Source organism: Podarcis muralis, chromosome 15, assembly GCF_964188315.1.
Source record: "Podarcis muralis chromosome 15, rPodMur119.hap1.1, whole genome shotgun sequence".
Taxonomy (NCBI): domain Eukaryota; kingdom Metazoa; phylum Chordata; class Lepidosauria; order Squamata; family Lacertidae; genus Podarcis; species Podarcis muralis.
In genome coordinates, this window is record NC_135669.1 from 16,984,180 (window position 1) to 16,996,085 (window position 11,906).

General features: G+C 49.5%; 1 protein-coding gene across 2 annotated transcripts; it reads right to left on the reverse strand.

The window, feature by feature from the left end:
* Nucleotides 1-2: 2 nt before the first annotated feature.
* LOC114585438 (uncharacterized) lies at nucleotides 3-7,183 on the reverse strand. 2 transcript variants are annotated; one of them, XM_028708096.2, is made up of 9 exons: nucleotides 6,970-7,183; nucleotides 5,566-5,745; nucleotides 5,310-5,446; nucleotides 4,748-4,925; nucleotides 4,201-4,414; nucleotides 2,667-2,805; nucleotides 1,365-1,550; nucleotides 392-534; nucleotides 3-269 (listed from the first exon to the last, which is right to left on the reverse strand). In XM_028708096.2, exons 2-9 carry the CDS (start codon nucleotides 5,714-5,716, stop codon nucleotides 191-193), a joined length of 1,227 nt encoding a protein of 408 aa, XP_028563929.2. In that variant the 5' UTR covers nucleotides 5,717-5,745; nucleotides 6,970-7,183; the 3' UTR covers nucleotides 3-190. The 2 variants fall into 2 exon arrangements, with proteins under 2 accessions (XP_028563929.2, XP_028563928.2); XM_028708095.2 differs by having other exon boundaries at nucleotides 5,566-5,675; nucleotides 6,970-7,182.
* Between the last annotated feature and the right edge of the window lie 4,723 nt (nucleotides 7,184-11,906).

Here is an 11,906-nt window from a genome sequence, read left to right on the forward strand (position 1 = left end):
TGTTTCGAGTTTATATTACTCCTTTTTATTGAACACAAGTGTGTTTTTGCTATGGCAATATCCAAACATGAACAGAACTTGAGAGTACAATTTTATAATTTGCGAAGGAGCATAGATTCCAGCCCCCTTTAAAATCCACGATGTTCAGCCATTAGTCCCTGAGGTCTGACCCTTCTGGCACAGTCACACTTTAGTCGTCTGCTTCTTTCCTAGACTTCTGTTGCTGGGCTAGGTACATTTGCAGTCGACAGACAGGGAGTGGAATATGCCTGCAAAAGAGAATGCAGAGCTTGCTTAAGCTGCTGCTGTTGCAATCTCTACCCTGCAACAGCCCAGCCAAACTTTTGGATGCCTCCCTGGGGCTTTTCTTGGCCACTATTTGGCTGGATACCTGTAAGCCTCTCGGTGGATGGTGGCAAAATCTTGCCCTCCCTCAGTCTGGATGGGTTTCAGTTCTGGCTTGTAGCTCTTGGCCTTCTCCGCTCTCTTCAGCAGATAAGTGCTGCATGTTGTGGTTTGGCTTCCAAAATGGCCCTTTTGAAACAAAACAGAAACAAGCAGCAGATGCTTTCAGTGTCCGTTGGCAGAGATGGGATACAGTATTAAAATGTCCTTTGTCTGACACCTTAAGCCACAGCCATGAGCGGAGCTGACAAAGGGCTTCCTGTGAGAGAGCAGCCCAATCCACCACGTTCACATCCGCTTCATATATGCTTGCAGAAGAGGTAGTTTAACTAGAAACGGGAAGGACTGAGAGTGGAGTAGATCGTTGAGGAAATTTGAAAATGATGCTAGGCAGTGTGCGTGCATCTTGTCCACTCTTCCTAATGAAGAGCTGATCCAGTTTCAACTCCTGCTTCCTTGGGCTTGAACAACAGGTGCATTTCCCTTTGGAAATCTGCGGTGCCCTGAGAGATTGGGAACAGGCATTTTTGGGGGTGGGGAGCTGCTTTTTTCACCTCGATTCAGCTACTGAGGAAGATTGGGGTTTGCTATTGATGCCTTTAGGCTCTTGCTTGCAACACGTCCCTTTTTGGTGATTCTACTTCACAGAAGCTATACATTAGGGGCAAGTTTTTCTTCCCAGACCCATGAAGAGGACAGCCTTCCCACCACTCTTTCTAACGTCCTTGCTGCAAATCAAGCCACTTCTCTGTCTAACCTAGTCTTGTCTGCTGTGACTGACAGGGCTGAGGCAGGATGCATCCCTCTCATCACCTTTAGACCGGAAATGCCAGAGACTGGACCTGGAGCCTTATAAGTATTCGAGGATGTGACTAGGCAGGATTCCAGGGTGCAGTGATGGCTTGGCCCCCGAGCTACGGCTCTGCCCCAAAGCACACTCTGCTCAATGGGTCCCTTACCAAGGGGTGGGTGCAGCTTCCTTCCCGAGGGTCTCCATATCGAATACGAGGCTGAGCTCCCCAGTCCCTGAAGAAGAACCTGTGTGCTGTGGAGTTGTCAAACTGGGCAGCCAGAGATTTCAGGGCTGTGCCTGGATGTTTAGTAGGCTCCGCATGGTTGAGGAGGACAGGAAGGTGATAAGGAAGCTGCAAGAGGAGAGGAATGCAAAAAAGATACAGGTAAAGGTAAAGGAGGGATGCGGGTAACGCTGTGGGTTAAACCACAGAGCCTAGGACTTGCCGATCACAAGGTCGGTGGTTCGAATCCCCGCGACAGGGTGAGCTCCCGTTGCTTGGTCTCTGCTCCTGCCAACCTAGCAGTTCGAAAGCAAAGTGTAAGTAGATAAATAGGTACCGCTCCAGCGGAAAGATAAACGGTGTTTCCGTGCGCTGCTCTGGTTCGCCAGAAGTGGCTTAGTCATGTTGGCCACATGACCCGGAAGCTGTACGCCGGCTCCCTTGGCCAATAAAGCGAGATGAGCGCCGCAACCCCAGAGTCGGTCACAACTGGACCTAATGGTCAGGGGTCCCTTTACCTTTACCTTAAAGGTAAAGGATCTCTGGACAGTTAAGTCCAGTCAAAGGTGACTGTGGGGTGCAGTGCTCATCTCGCTTCAGGCTGAGGGAACTGGTGTTTGTCCACAGACAGCTTTCTGGGTCATGTGGCCAGCATGACTAAACTGCTTCTGGCACAACCGAACATTATGACAGAAACCAGAGTGCACGGAAACACCGTTTACCTTCCTGCCACAGCAGTACCTATTTATCTACTTGCACTGGCATGCTTCCGAACTGCTAGGTTGGCAGAAGCTGGGACAGAGCAACGAGACCTCACCACCGTCACAGGGATTGGAACCACCAACCTGATTGGCAAGCCCAAGAGGCTCAGTGGTTTAGACCACAGCGCCATCCGCATCCCTTCAGAAAGTAGCTGCAGATGTAGGTGAAGGAGGCAGGGAAGGGAATTATCTGCTTGCCCAGCTAGCTGACCCACGTTAGAGGTGGAACACTGGGTTGGGATGTGACTAGGCTTCATTCCAGTAGAGCCAAGGGAGCAATGAGGACTTGAAGCTACCCTATAAGTGAAGCCTGAAGGTCTTGGGCATGATGCCAATAGGAAGTGGGACCCTCATATTTTGCAATTCAATGGGCTCCACTGTTTCCCTCCCTAAGCCTTAGGGGCGAGGGGAGATAAATTTCAAGCAGGAAAGTACTACCCTCATTCTCTTACCAACTTCCTTTGCTGCTGGGGTGAACCCTTACCTTGGTAACGTTGTCTCCTTCAAATTTCCCAGCTTCCTCTGCCCCCCGGTTCTTTTTCAGCGTGATGAGCTTGGCACGAGAGTATGCAGAGGCGTTCCATCTACGGTAGCTCTCTCTGTGTACAGTCTGGAAGTTGGTTCTGTGCAGAAGTGATGGCGTGTGAGAATCTGCAGCGAATAGTCCCATTGTTAAGTCTCGGGTTACCGAAAGGCCTTTAAGCCAGTTGCACCACGCAGCAATATTTGTTCTCTCATTGTGAAGGAATAGTGATTCATTTGATCCTCTTGGGAACTGCTTTTAGAGTCTCAAAAGAGCCTGGTCTTACCTCGCTGACCTTTTCATGGTTGGCCAACGAAAATTGCCCTGGGTACACCTGTGCTAATGTAACAATACCCAAGAAGAAGATGCTGCACTTTCTCATGGGCAGAGGGGTCCTGGGAGAGGATGAAAGGGAACCTTTCTTGGGACTTTAAACCGCTTGCCAAAGAAGAGTCAGTCCTGCGGCACCTTAAAGGCTAACAAATTCATTGATTTATGGCATAACTTTCCATGGACCAAAACACATGTCATCAGATGCATGAAGTGATATCTCAGTTGACTGGTGTAGATGCAGGAGGAGAAAAATGCAAGGTGGGAGTTGAACAGTCATGAGATGCAAAAAGTACCATCAGTGATCATTCAATTAGAGCTTAGAGGGTATGTTAAACAGGCACAGGAACCCTTGACACAGCAAATTGGTGATCATTTACTCAGCACTGCAAAGATAATTATGTTAACACCTATATTTGGGCAGGAAACCATGGTCTCTATTCAGACTCAGATGAACGTTTTTGAACTTACAGTGGTACCTCGCAAGACGAATGCCTCGCAAGACGGAAAACTCGCAAGACGAAAGGGTTTTTGGTTTTTTGAGCTGCTTCGCAAGACGATTTTCCCTATGGGCTTGCTTCGCAAGACGGAAACGTCTTGCAAGTTTGTTTCCTTTTTCTTAAAACCATTAATACAGTTGCGACTTCACTTCGAGGAGCAACTCATAGCACGTGGTGTGGTAGCCTTTTTTGAGGTTTTTGAAGACTTTGGTGATTTTTGAAGCTTTTCCAAAACTTTTCTGAAACTGTGCTTCGCAAGACGAAAGAATCGCAAGACGAAAAAACTCGCGGAACGAATTAATTTCGTCTTGCGAGGCACCACTGTACTGATGAGTGAATCCAGCGGATTCACACTGAAGTTCCTTTCTCTGAGGATGGCCCTTTGCCTCCCCAAGATCAACAGCAAAGTGGTCTGGTAGGTCGAAATGTTCTCCTTTCTGAAATCCTATTTCTGTGCATTTATTCTTTCCCATTGGTGCTGGCGCATTTGCCCAATGTAGAAAATCTTACGCCATGATCAATGGCTTTGTCTTTAAGGTGCCGTTGGCCTCTTCCTGGTTTTGTTTTGTTTTGACGGTATCAGACTAACAGGTGAAGTCCCTGCTCCTGTCTCTCCTCAGTCCCAAACCTCTCCAGAATCGTTCCCCAGCACCTGAGATGCTCACCTGAAAGCTGGGTTGATTGCCAGGTTGTCCAGAGGAGGCAGGGCAGGTGCAGCCTGGCCAAGAAAGGCCCTTTGTTCTGGGAAATCGCTTTGGTACTTGGTCACATATTCAGCTGCTGCTGGTTCTGAGGATTTTGTGATGGCCCTCTTCTCTCCAAGAAATGCCCCCTTCTCCAAGGGCAAGGGGTGGCTGGGGGTGGTGACGACATTTACTCCTGCAGAGCAGAAAATGGTGAATGATACCCTTTTATTTTGGTGTGAAGAGTTCTGATCCTCAGCCTTGTAACTCCCCCTGTATGGAAGGCTGCTTTTAATCCTAGGGAAAACTCACCTGGACTGTGTTCAGGTGGGGGCAGATACGGGAAGAGATGAAACATTTTAGTTCAAAGACCTGACGCAGCCTCCAACTTAGAAATGCAACCAGGCCTCCCATTCCTGCCCCAGCTTAGCTCTGATTTGGTAGAACCAATACTATATTTGAGGTTAGTTGAATGTCCCCTTATCAAGCTTAGTTTTGGTGCTGCTGCTTTCTTCATTTTTAGCTTTACCTGGCTGGTCTGGAAGCTGCCTCTTTAATCCCTTGCTTCCGGAGCTGTTCTTGACTGCAGAGCTGCAGGGCTGGAGCTTGCTTGGAGGTTGCGAGAGGGCAGATGCCCGTGGTGGGAAGGGGAGCCGGCAGAGAGCCTGGCTCTGGAAGGGTCCCTGTGGGTGCTGGCCTCTCCTCTCCTGCAAAGCAGATGGCCCCACAACCCGCTCAGTAAATCTCACCTGCACGCCTCTCACTTTCCACCTGTGTGTTCATAAAACTGTCAAGTGCTGTGATGACGTTATGTTTAGGAGCAGGGGGCTTTATCAAATGTACAAGCAAACCTGAGCCAAGGTTTGGCCCATGCAGGGTACTGCATAGAGATGAAACTTTGTTTCCTTCCGATTTCTTTAACAGAAATAATTCCAACCAAAAGCTCCCCTTTCTTCCCTTCAAGGTGTTTGAAGCTGTTTCCCCCTGAGATGTGCTAAAAGCAAGAGGGCAAATTAAGTAGGTATTTGCGTGCAGAACTGGGAGCTCCCCCTCACCCCAGGTGACAGGAGACCCCCCCCCCTTGTCTTTACCTTCGTGGGATGCTTGGTTCTCTTGCCTGGATCCCAGACGACAAACTCTGCCCTCTGGGTGGTCTGGAGGTCCATGGGAGGAGGATTTGGGTGTGGAGGGGTGCAGGGGGGCCTCTTGCTGCTGCGCGGGTGCACAGCTGTTTGGAGCAGGGGGGAAAGAACAGCAGTTAAGTGCTGGGATATGGTTGAGATCAGGGAAACGAAGGCACTGACCCAGCCTTTTCCCAGGCCAGCTGGGCCCCCCTTCCCCTCTTACCAGGTGGGCAAGTGTAAGTTGCCTTGTAGTGAGAGAGCCAGCCCTTCCCAGTCTTCGGCTGCGCCAGCAGCACCCGTTGCTTCCGGCAGTTCCTGTGGCGCTTGTGGCGGCTGCATGGGAAGCAAGCAAGCATCTGAGAACTAGGTGGCATCAAGGGGGCTTGTCTCTCTGGCAACAGCTCTGTGTGCCAAGGAAAAAAGGGATACTTTTTTTGTTATTTGTACATATACAGCGGGATGTGGGTGGCGCTGTGGGTTAAACCACAGAGCCTAGGGCTTGCCGATGAGAAGGTCGGTGGTTTGAATCCCTGCAACGGGGTGAGCTCCTGTTTCTCGGTCCCTGCTCCTGCCAACCTAGCAGTTCGAAAGCACGTCAAAGTACAAGTAGATAAATAGGTACAGCTCCCGCGGGAAGGTAAACAGCATTTCAGTGCACTGCTCTGGTTCGCCAGAAGCGGCTTAGTCATGCTGGCCACATGACCCGGAAGCTGCCTCAGCCAAGTGAGATGAGCGCCGCAACCCCAGAGTCGGCCACGACTGGACCTAATGGTCAGGGGTCCCTTTACCTTTACATATACTGCTTTATAGGCTGCTCTGTAATGGACGTTCTCTGCCCGCCTTGATAGATAAAAGCCTGGTTTGGAAAATGGAAGGTGCAGTGGGCAGGATGCACCAGGCTTTGTACCACTGTGAGGGTTCTGGGATCGGAGCATTCCTTAAAAATTCAAGCCCAGCCTCTCTGCAATGTGCTGCAATGCAGCTGGGCTTGCTTGCTGCCTGTTTTCTTCTTCTTCTGTATGTAGATGGGCTCACTTGCTTAAGTCAAACCAGATCTATTTCCAGCGACGGAAGCTCTGGGGTGGAGAAGCTGTGCCCCTCTCAAGTGCTGGCGCACCACAACTTGCACAATTCCCGACAACTGGCCACGCTGGGTGTCGGAACAGATGGGAGACGGAGTCCAACAACATTTTCCACGGCTCCAGGTTCGCCACACCTGGTCCAAATGGTTTGGGTTGAGTGGACCCACCCCTGGAAGCGAGGAAGGGAGAATGCAGGGCCTGGGTAAAGGTCTATGCATCGCCAGCTGCTCCTTGTCACCGGCTACCATTTAACCTGCAAAACCTAGAGCAAGGGCCAGCAACCTTTTTCAGCAGGTGGCCAGTCCACTGTCCCTCAGACCTTGTGGGGGGCCGGACTATATTTTGAGAAATAAATAAAAAATGAAAGAATTTCTATGCCCCACAAATAACCCAGAGGTGCATTTTAAATAAAAGAACACATTCTACTCATGTAAAAACCCACTGATTCCTGGACCGTCCGCGGGCCGGATTGAGAAGGCGATTGGGCCGGATCCGGCACCCGGGCCTTAGTTTGCCTACCCACGACCTAGAGGAACTGCACTTACCCACAGTCGCAGAGTTCGCAGAGGCACTCTTTAAAGGGAGGGCTCTCCATGTTGTGTGTGAGAGATCTTTACCGTTGCAGAGTCTGTGGCTGAGCACTGCAGAGAGAACTGAAACTGCTCGGATTCCTGTACGGAGAGGCTTGTCCTTTGCTTTTGGCCAGAACTCAACTCAAGGGGTTTGTGCTGGTTGCTAAGGCCCACAAATCCCTCCTTTTGTTCTCCCCCCTCCTCTTTGCCAAGGGTGATTTGAATATGAAAGCTGCTCCCCAAGAGGCCTTCTTATATTTGCCAGCGGAGGTGTGGAATTTCTCAGAGCCCCAGTGCCTGGCACAGCTGGAGCACAAAGCAGGCAGGGCCTCTGTGGTTATTGGAAGCTGGTCTTAGTCTTATGGCCCTTCACTCTGCAGCTGGTTCTCTTGCTGCTGCATGCTCTGCCTTCTTAAGTTTTGACACACCATGTTTGCATTTCGTACTGAGATCCGCCTCCAAGGGCCTTCTGGCACTTCCCTCACTGTGAGAAGTGACGTTACAGGGAACCAGGCAGAGGACCTTCTCGGCAGTGGCACCCTCCCTGTGGGACGCCCTCCCTTCAGATGTTAAGGGGATAAAGAACTACACAACTTTTAGAAGACGTCTGAAGGTAGCTCTGTACAGTGGTACCTCAGGTTACATACGCTTCAGGTTACATATGCTTCAGGTTACAGACTCCTCTAACCCAGAAATAATACCTCAAGTTAAGAACTTTGCTTCAGGATGAGAACAGAAATCGTGCTCTGGCGGCGCAGCAGCAGCAGGAGGCCCCATTAGCTAAAGCGGTGCTTCAGGTTAAGAACAGTTTCAGGTTAAGAACGGACCTCTGGAATGAATTAAGTACTTAACCTGAGGTTCCACTGTATTGGGAAGTTTTTAATGTTTGATGTATTGTTATGTTTTTATATCTTGCTGGAAGCCACCCAGAATGGCTGGGGAAACCCAGCCAGATGGGCAGGATATAGAAAAAGAAATAATAGAAATAGAAATAATTACAAAGTCCTGATTGCTACACCCCAGTCCCTGTGCCAAGGATCGCTTCCTGACAGCCCCCTTCCCCTAATCAAACCACACATTCTGGAAGGCACCTACTACTCCTGCAGAGGGCCGGCCCTGCTATGCAGCCGGGGGTGAAGTGGCCTCCTTCAGGCATTGTGAACTGGGGGAGTGGTGCTGTTTGAGGTCTACACTGGGCAGTAGTATGTCTTCGGCTGACACTTGGCTTTGCTCTCCTAGAGTCCATATGTTTGTGAACCCAACTGTCCTATGAATCTGTTATCAACAGTGTTAAAATTTGCCTGCTGTGTGTAAAAGAGCAGCTGGTGAACTGCATCATACCTCCGTGTTCATAGGCATGCATGCATATCCGTGGCATATGCTCTGGAAACCAAGATGCATTTTTGCCAGGAAGAAACTGCTAGAGACCCTAGGGAACAACGGTTGTAGCATGCTTACAGGTGTCAAATGTTAAATGTGTGTGGATTTACCAGGGGTACATCCCCCCCAAACAGGGACATCTGGGAGCATATGTTTTCAGGGAGTATTCCAAGACCTTTCCCTCCCTCCGTCAGGCCCCTAAATACTCGGCAGATGAACAAATGTGTGTTTCTTTTCCTTTCTATTAGCTCACCTTGGAATTGCTCTCTTCACCGTTGTGTTTCTCTGCTGAGTATGCCTTGTATGTGGGAGGGAGGTGGTGGATGGCAGCCTCGGTTGAACTAAGTGCAATCATAATCATTATTACTATTGCTTAATTTGTTTATTTTTTAATTTTAACAACTTACAGCTTTGCTTTCACCAAAGAAGTGATGGAAGGCAGAGGGAAAGGGGCATGGGCATAGGTTTGCATGGTGTCTTGAAGAATGATGATGCCACAAACTCTCCCCCTAACTTTGGGGCTGCACTTCTGCACCCTCCAGTTTCAGTTTCATGAGCGGACCTCTTCATGGCTGAACACATGGCACAGTCTCCCCTCCCTCTGTTAGGGCTCATTAATCAGGGGATTAGGAAGTAAAGCCGTAGGAGGGGGTTGCCACCACTGCCCCAAGATCTACTGCCTGAGGCGATTACCCCACTCTCCTACCAGAGAGGAATGGCAAACCAAACTGATGGACTATGCTGAAATGGCAAAGCTGACTGGGAAACTCAGGAACCAAGAGGACAAATGCTTTACAAAAGAATGGGAAAAAATTATAAGTTATCTAAGAGGCCACTGTAAGCTGATGGAAACATTGGCAGGATTTTGATTTTACTTGTAGAGTAACAATGACCATGGACAATATGGATTGAAATAAAAGTTAGAGTTTGGAAGAAGATGCAGTTTTGATTGTTTAAAATGGGACTCCATGGAGGGGGTGGGGTAGGGGAAGTCCGGAGATTCGGAGAAATATCTGTACAGTCATACCTTGGGTTGAAGTTGCTTCAGGTTGAGTGTTTTCGGGTTGTGCTCCACGGCGACCCGGAAATAACAGAATGTGTTACTTCCGGGTTTTGCCGCTCGCGCATGTGTAGACGGTCAAAATGACGTCACGTGCATGCGCGGAAGCAGCGAATCGTGACCCGCGCAGACACGCAGACGCAGGTTGCGTTCGCTTCTGGATGCAAACGGGGCTCCAGAACAGATCCCGTTCGTATCCAAAGGTACCACTGTATAGGGATATATATTTGGATTTTTATAACTTTGTATTGGTAAAATCAAATAAAAATGATTTCAAAGATGAAAGCAAGAAAGAAAGTAAGAAAGAAAAAGAAAGAAAGAAAGAAAGAAAGAAAGAAAGAAAGAAAGAAAGAAAGAAAGTGGCCCTTAGGAGGCCCTTGGTTCTGTAGAATGACTTTTGACAGCTTGCTCTGGGCCTTATGGTCCCCTGTTCTCCCTGGGAAAAAATTCCTGTGTGGAGAGGCTGGCCCAGCGGCGGAGGAAGCTGCTTGGGCATCTGGGGTGGCACGCCCAGGGGCGGGGTGAGCCTCCCATAGGGGTGGGGTGCACCGTGGGGCCTCCGGAGTCTGCCTGGCTCCTCCCACTCAGCCACCCTGCAGCTGGGAGGTGGGGGTAGGCAGCAGGTGGACCGTTTGGGCAGCGCAGAGCTTGCATGCGCCCAAGCCACCGTGTCTCTCCCGGGAGAGACATGTGGCTTGAGTGTACTACAGGTCCCGCGGTGAGTGCCACCCAGCATTTTGTCACCCCCCTCAGTGGTAACACCCGGGGCGATCCGCACCCCCCACCCCCTTCCTCCGCCCCTGGGCTGGCCGCAGAGATGTTGCCAGTCCTTGGCTCTGGGGTGGCATTGCGCTTTCCGTGTGCCAGCCGCCAGCCCAGTTGCCACCCATGTCCCTTTGAGTGTTATTTTTGGAAAGGCAGCTGCTGCCTTCAAAACCGGCGTCGCCGGTCGACTTTGATTAGCCTTAGCCATAGGAAGGAGAGTGGGGGAAAGGATATTAAAATCTTAATTTAATTTAAAATGCTGTCATTCACAGTCATAGCAAACACTGAGCAGGCTAATCATTATGCAAATGAGGCAGATAGAAAAATGATTAATAATTGTACAAATTAAAAATTATTGTAAACATCCTGTGAGTGGTGATAAGTCTGCACGGCACTGGCACACGGGTGGGGACGCAGTGCAGCCGGTGCTGGCATCCTGATTGTCTCATTAGCACGCTTTAATTAGGGAGTGATGAGCAGGAGCTAAGCAGCGTGAGAGGGATGGTGGGCACAGTGGTGGAGTTGGCGAGGGTGGCGGGTCAAGGAGGGGTGTCTGCGACTGAGCTGATGGGAGGGAGAGGGTGTGGCAAGCTTGGGTTTTATTTGGCAAGAGGGATTCGAAGGTTGAAGGTGGCAGAGCCTTCATGTGACGGTTCTTAATTTTGTGCTCGATGCTGTACTCAACATGGAGACAACGCAGCCTCTGTCCACTGAGCCTACAATCTATGTATAATAATGTCCACATTTGCAAATTGTAAGATTTCCGGGCCTGGACGGAAGAGGTTATCACCACCAGAGAAGAATGGCTGATGAAGTTAATGGACTACGCTGAAATGGCTAAAACGACCGGAAGAGTTAGAAATCAGGAAGTTGTTGTTGTTGTTGTTTAGTTGTTTAGTTGTGTCCGACTCTTCGTGACCACATGGACCAGAGCACGCCAGACACTCCTGGCTTCCACTGCCTCCCGCAGTTTGGTTAAACTCATGCTGGTAGCTTCAAGAACACTGTCCAACCATCTCGTCCTCTGTCGTCCCCTTCTCCTTGTGCCCTCCATCTTTCCCAACATCAGGGTCTTTTCCAGGGAGTCTTCTCTTCTCATGAGGTGGCCAAAGTACTGGAGCCTCAGCTTCAGGATCTGTCCTTCCTGTGAGCACTCAGGGCTGATTTCCTTTTGGCTAAGATCAAGTGAAGAATGCAGATGTTTGAGCTTCTTGCAGTCCATGGGACTCTCAAGAGTCTCCTCCAGCACCATAATTCAAAAGCATCAATTCTTTGGCGATCAGCCTTCTTTATGGTCCAGCTCTCACTTCCATACATCACTACTGGGAAAACCATAGCTTTAACTATACGGACCTTTGTTGGCAAAGTGATGTCTCTGCTTTTTAAGATGCTGTCTAAATCAGGAAGACCAAAAGTTTAAAAAGGAATGGGGAAAATTTATAAGTTACCTTAAAGTCCATTGTAAACAGTTTAAACTGTTATAGTGGTACCTCGGGTTACATACGCTTCAGGTTACATATGCTTCAGGTTACAGACTCCGCTAACCCAGAAATAGTACCTTGGGTTAAGAACTTTGCTTCAGGATGAGAACAGAAATCATGCAGCGCATAGCTGTCAACTTTTCCCTTTTTTAAAGGAAAATTCCCTTATTCCGAATAGGATTCCTCGCAAGAAAAGGGAAAAGTTGACAGTTATGGCAGTGGCG

What these genes read in the sequence shown, in the direction of transcription:
- LOC114585438 (XM_028708095.2), bottom strand. Translation starts at nt 7,019, where the DNA reads ATGGAGAGCCCTCCCTTTAAAGAGTGCCTCTGCGAACTCTGCGACTGT. An exon ending in GAACCAAGCATCCCACGAAG is followed by an intron (nt 4,926 to 5,309) that starts GTAAAGACAAGG and finishes TCTGCTTTGCAG; the next exon opens with GAGAGGAGAGGCCAGCACCC. An exon ending in GCAGCTTCCAGACCAGCCAG is followed by an intron (nt 4,415 to 4,747) that starts GTAAAGCTAAAA and finishes TCTGCTCTGCAG; the next exon opens with GAGTAAATGTCGTCACCACC.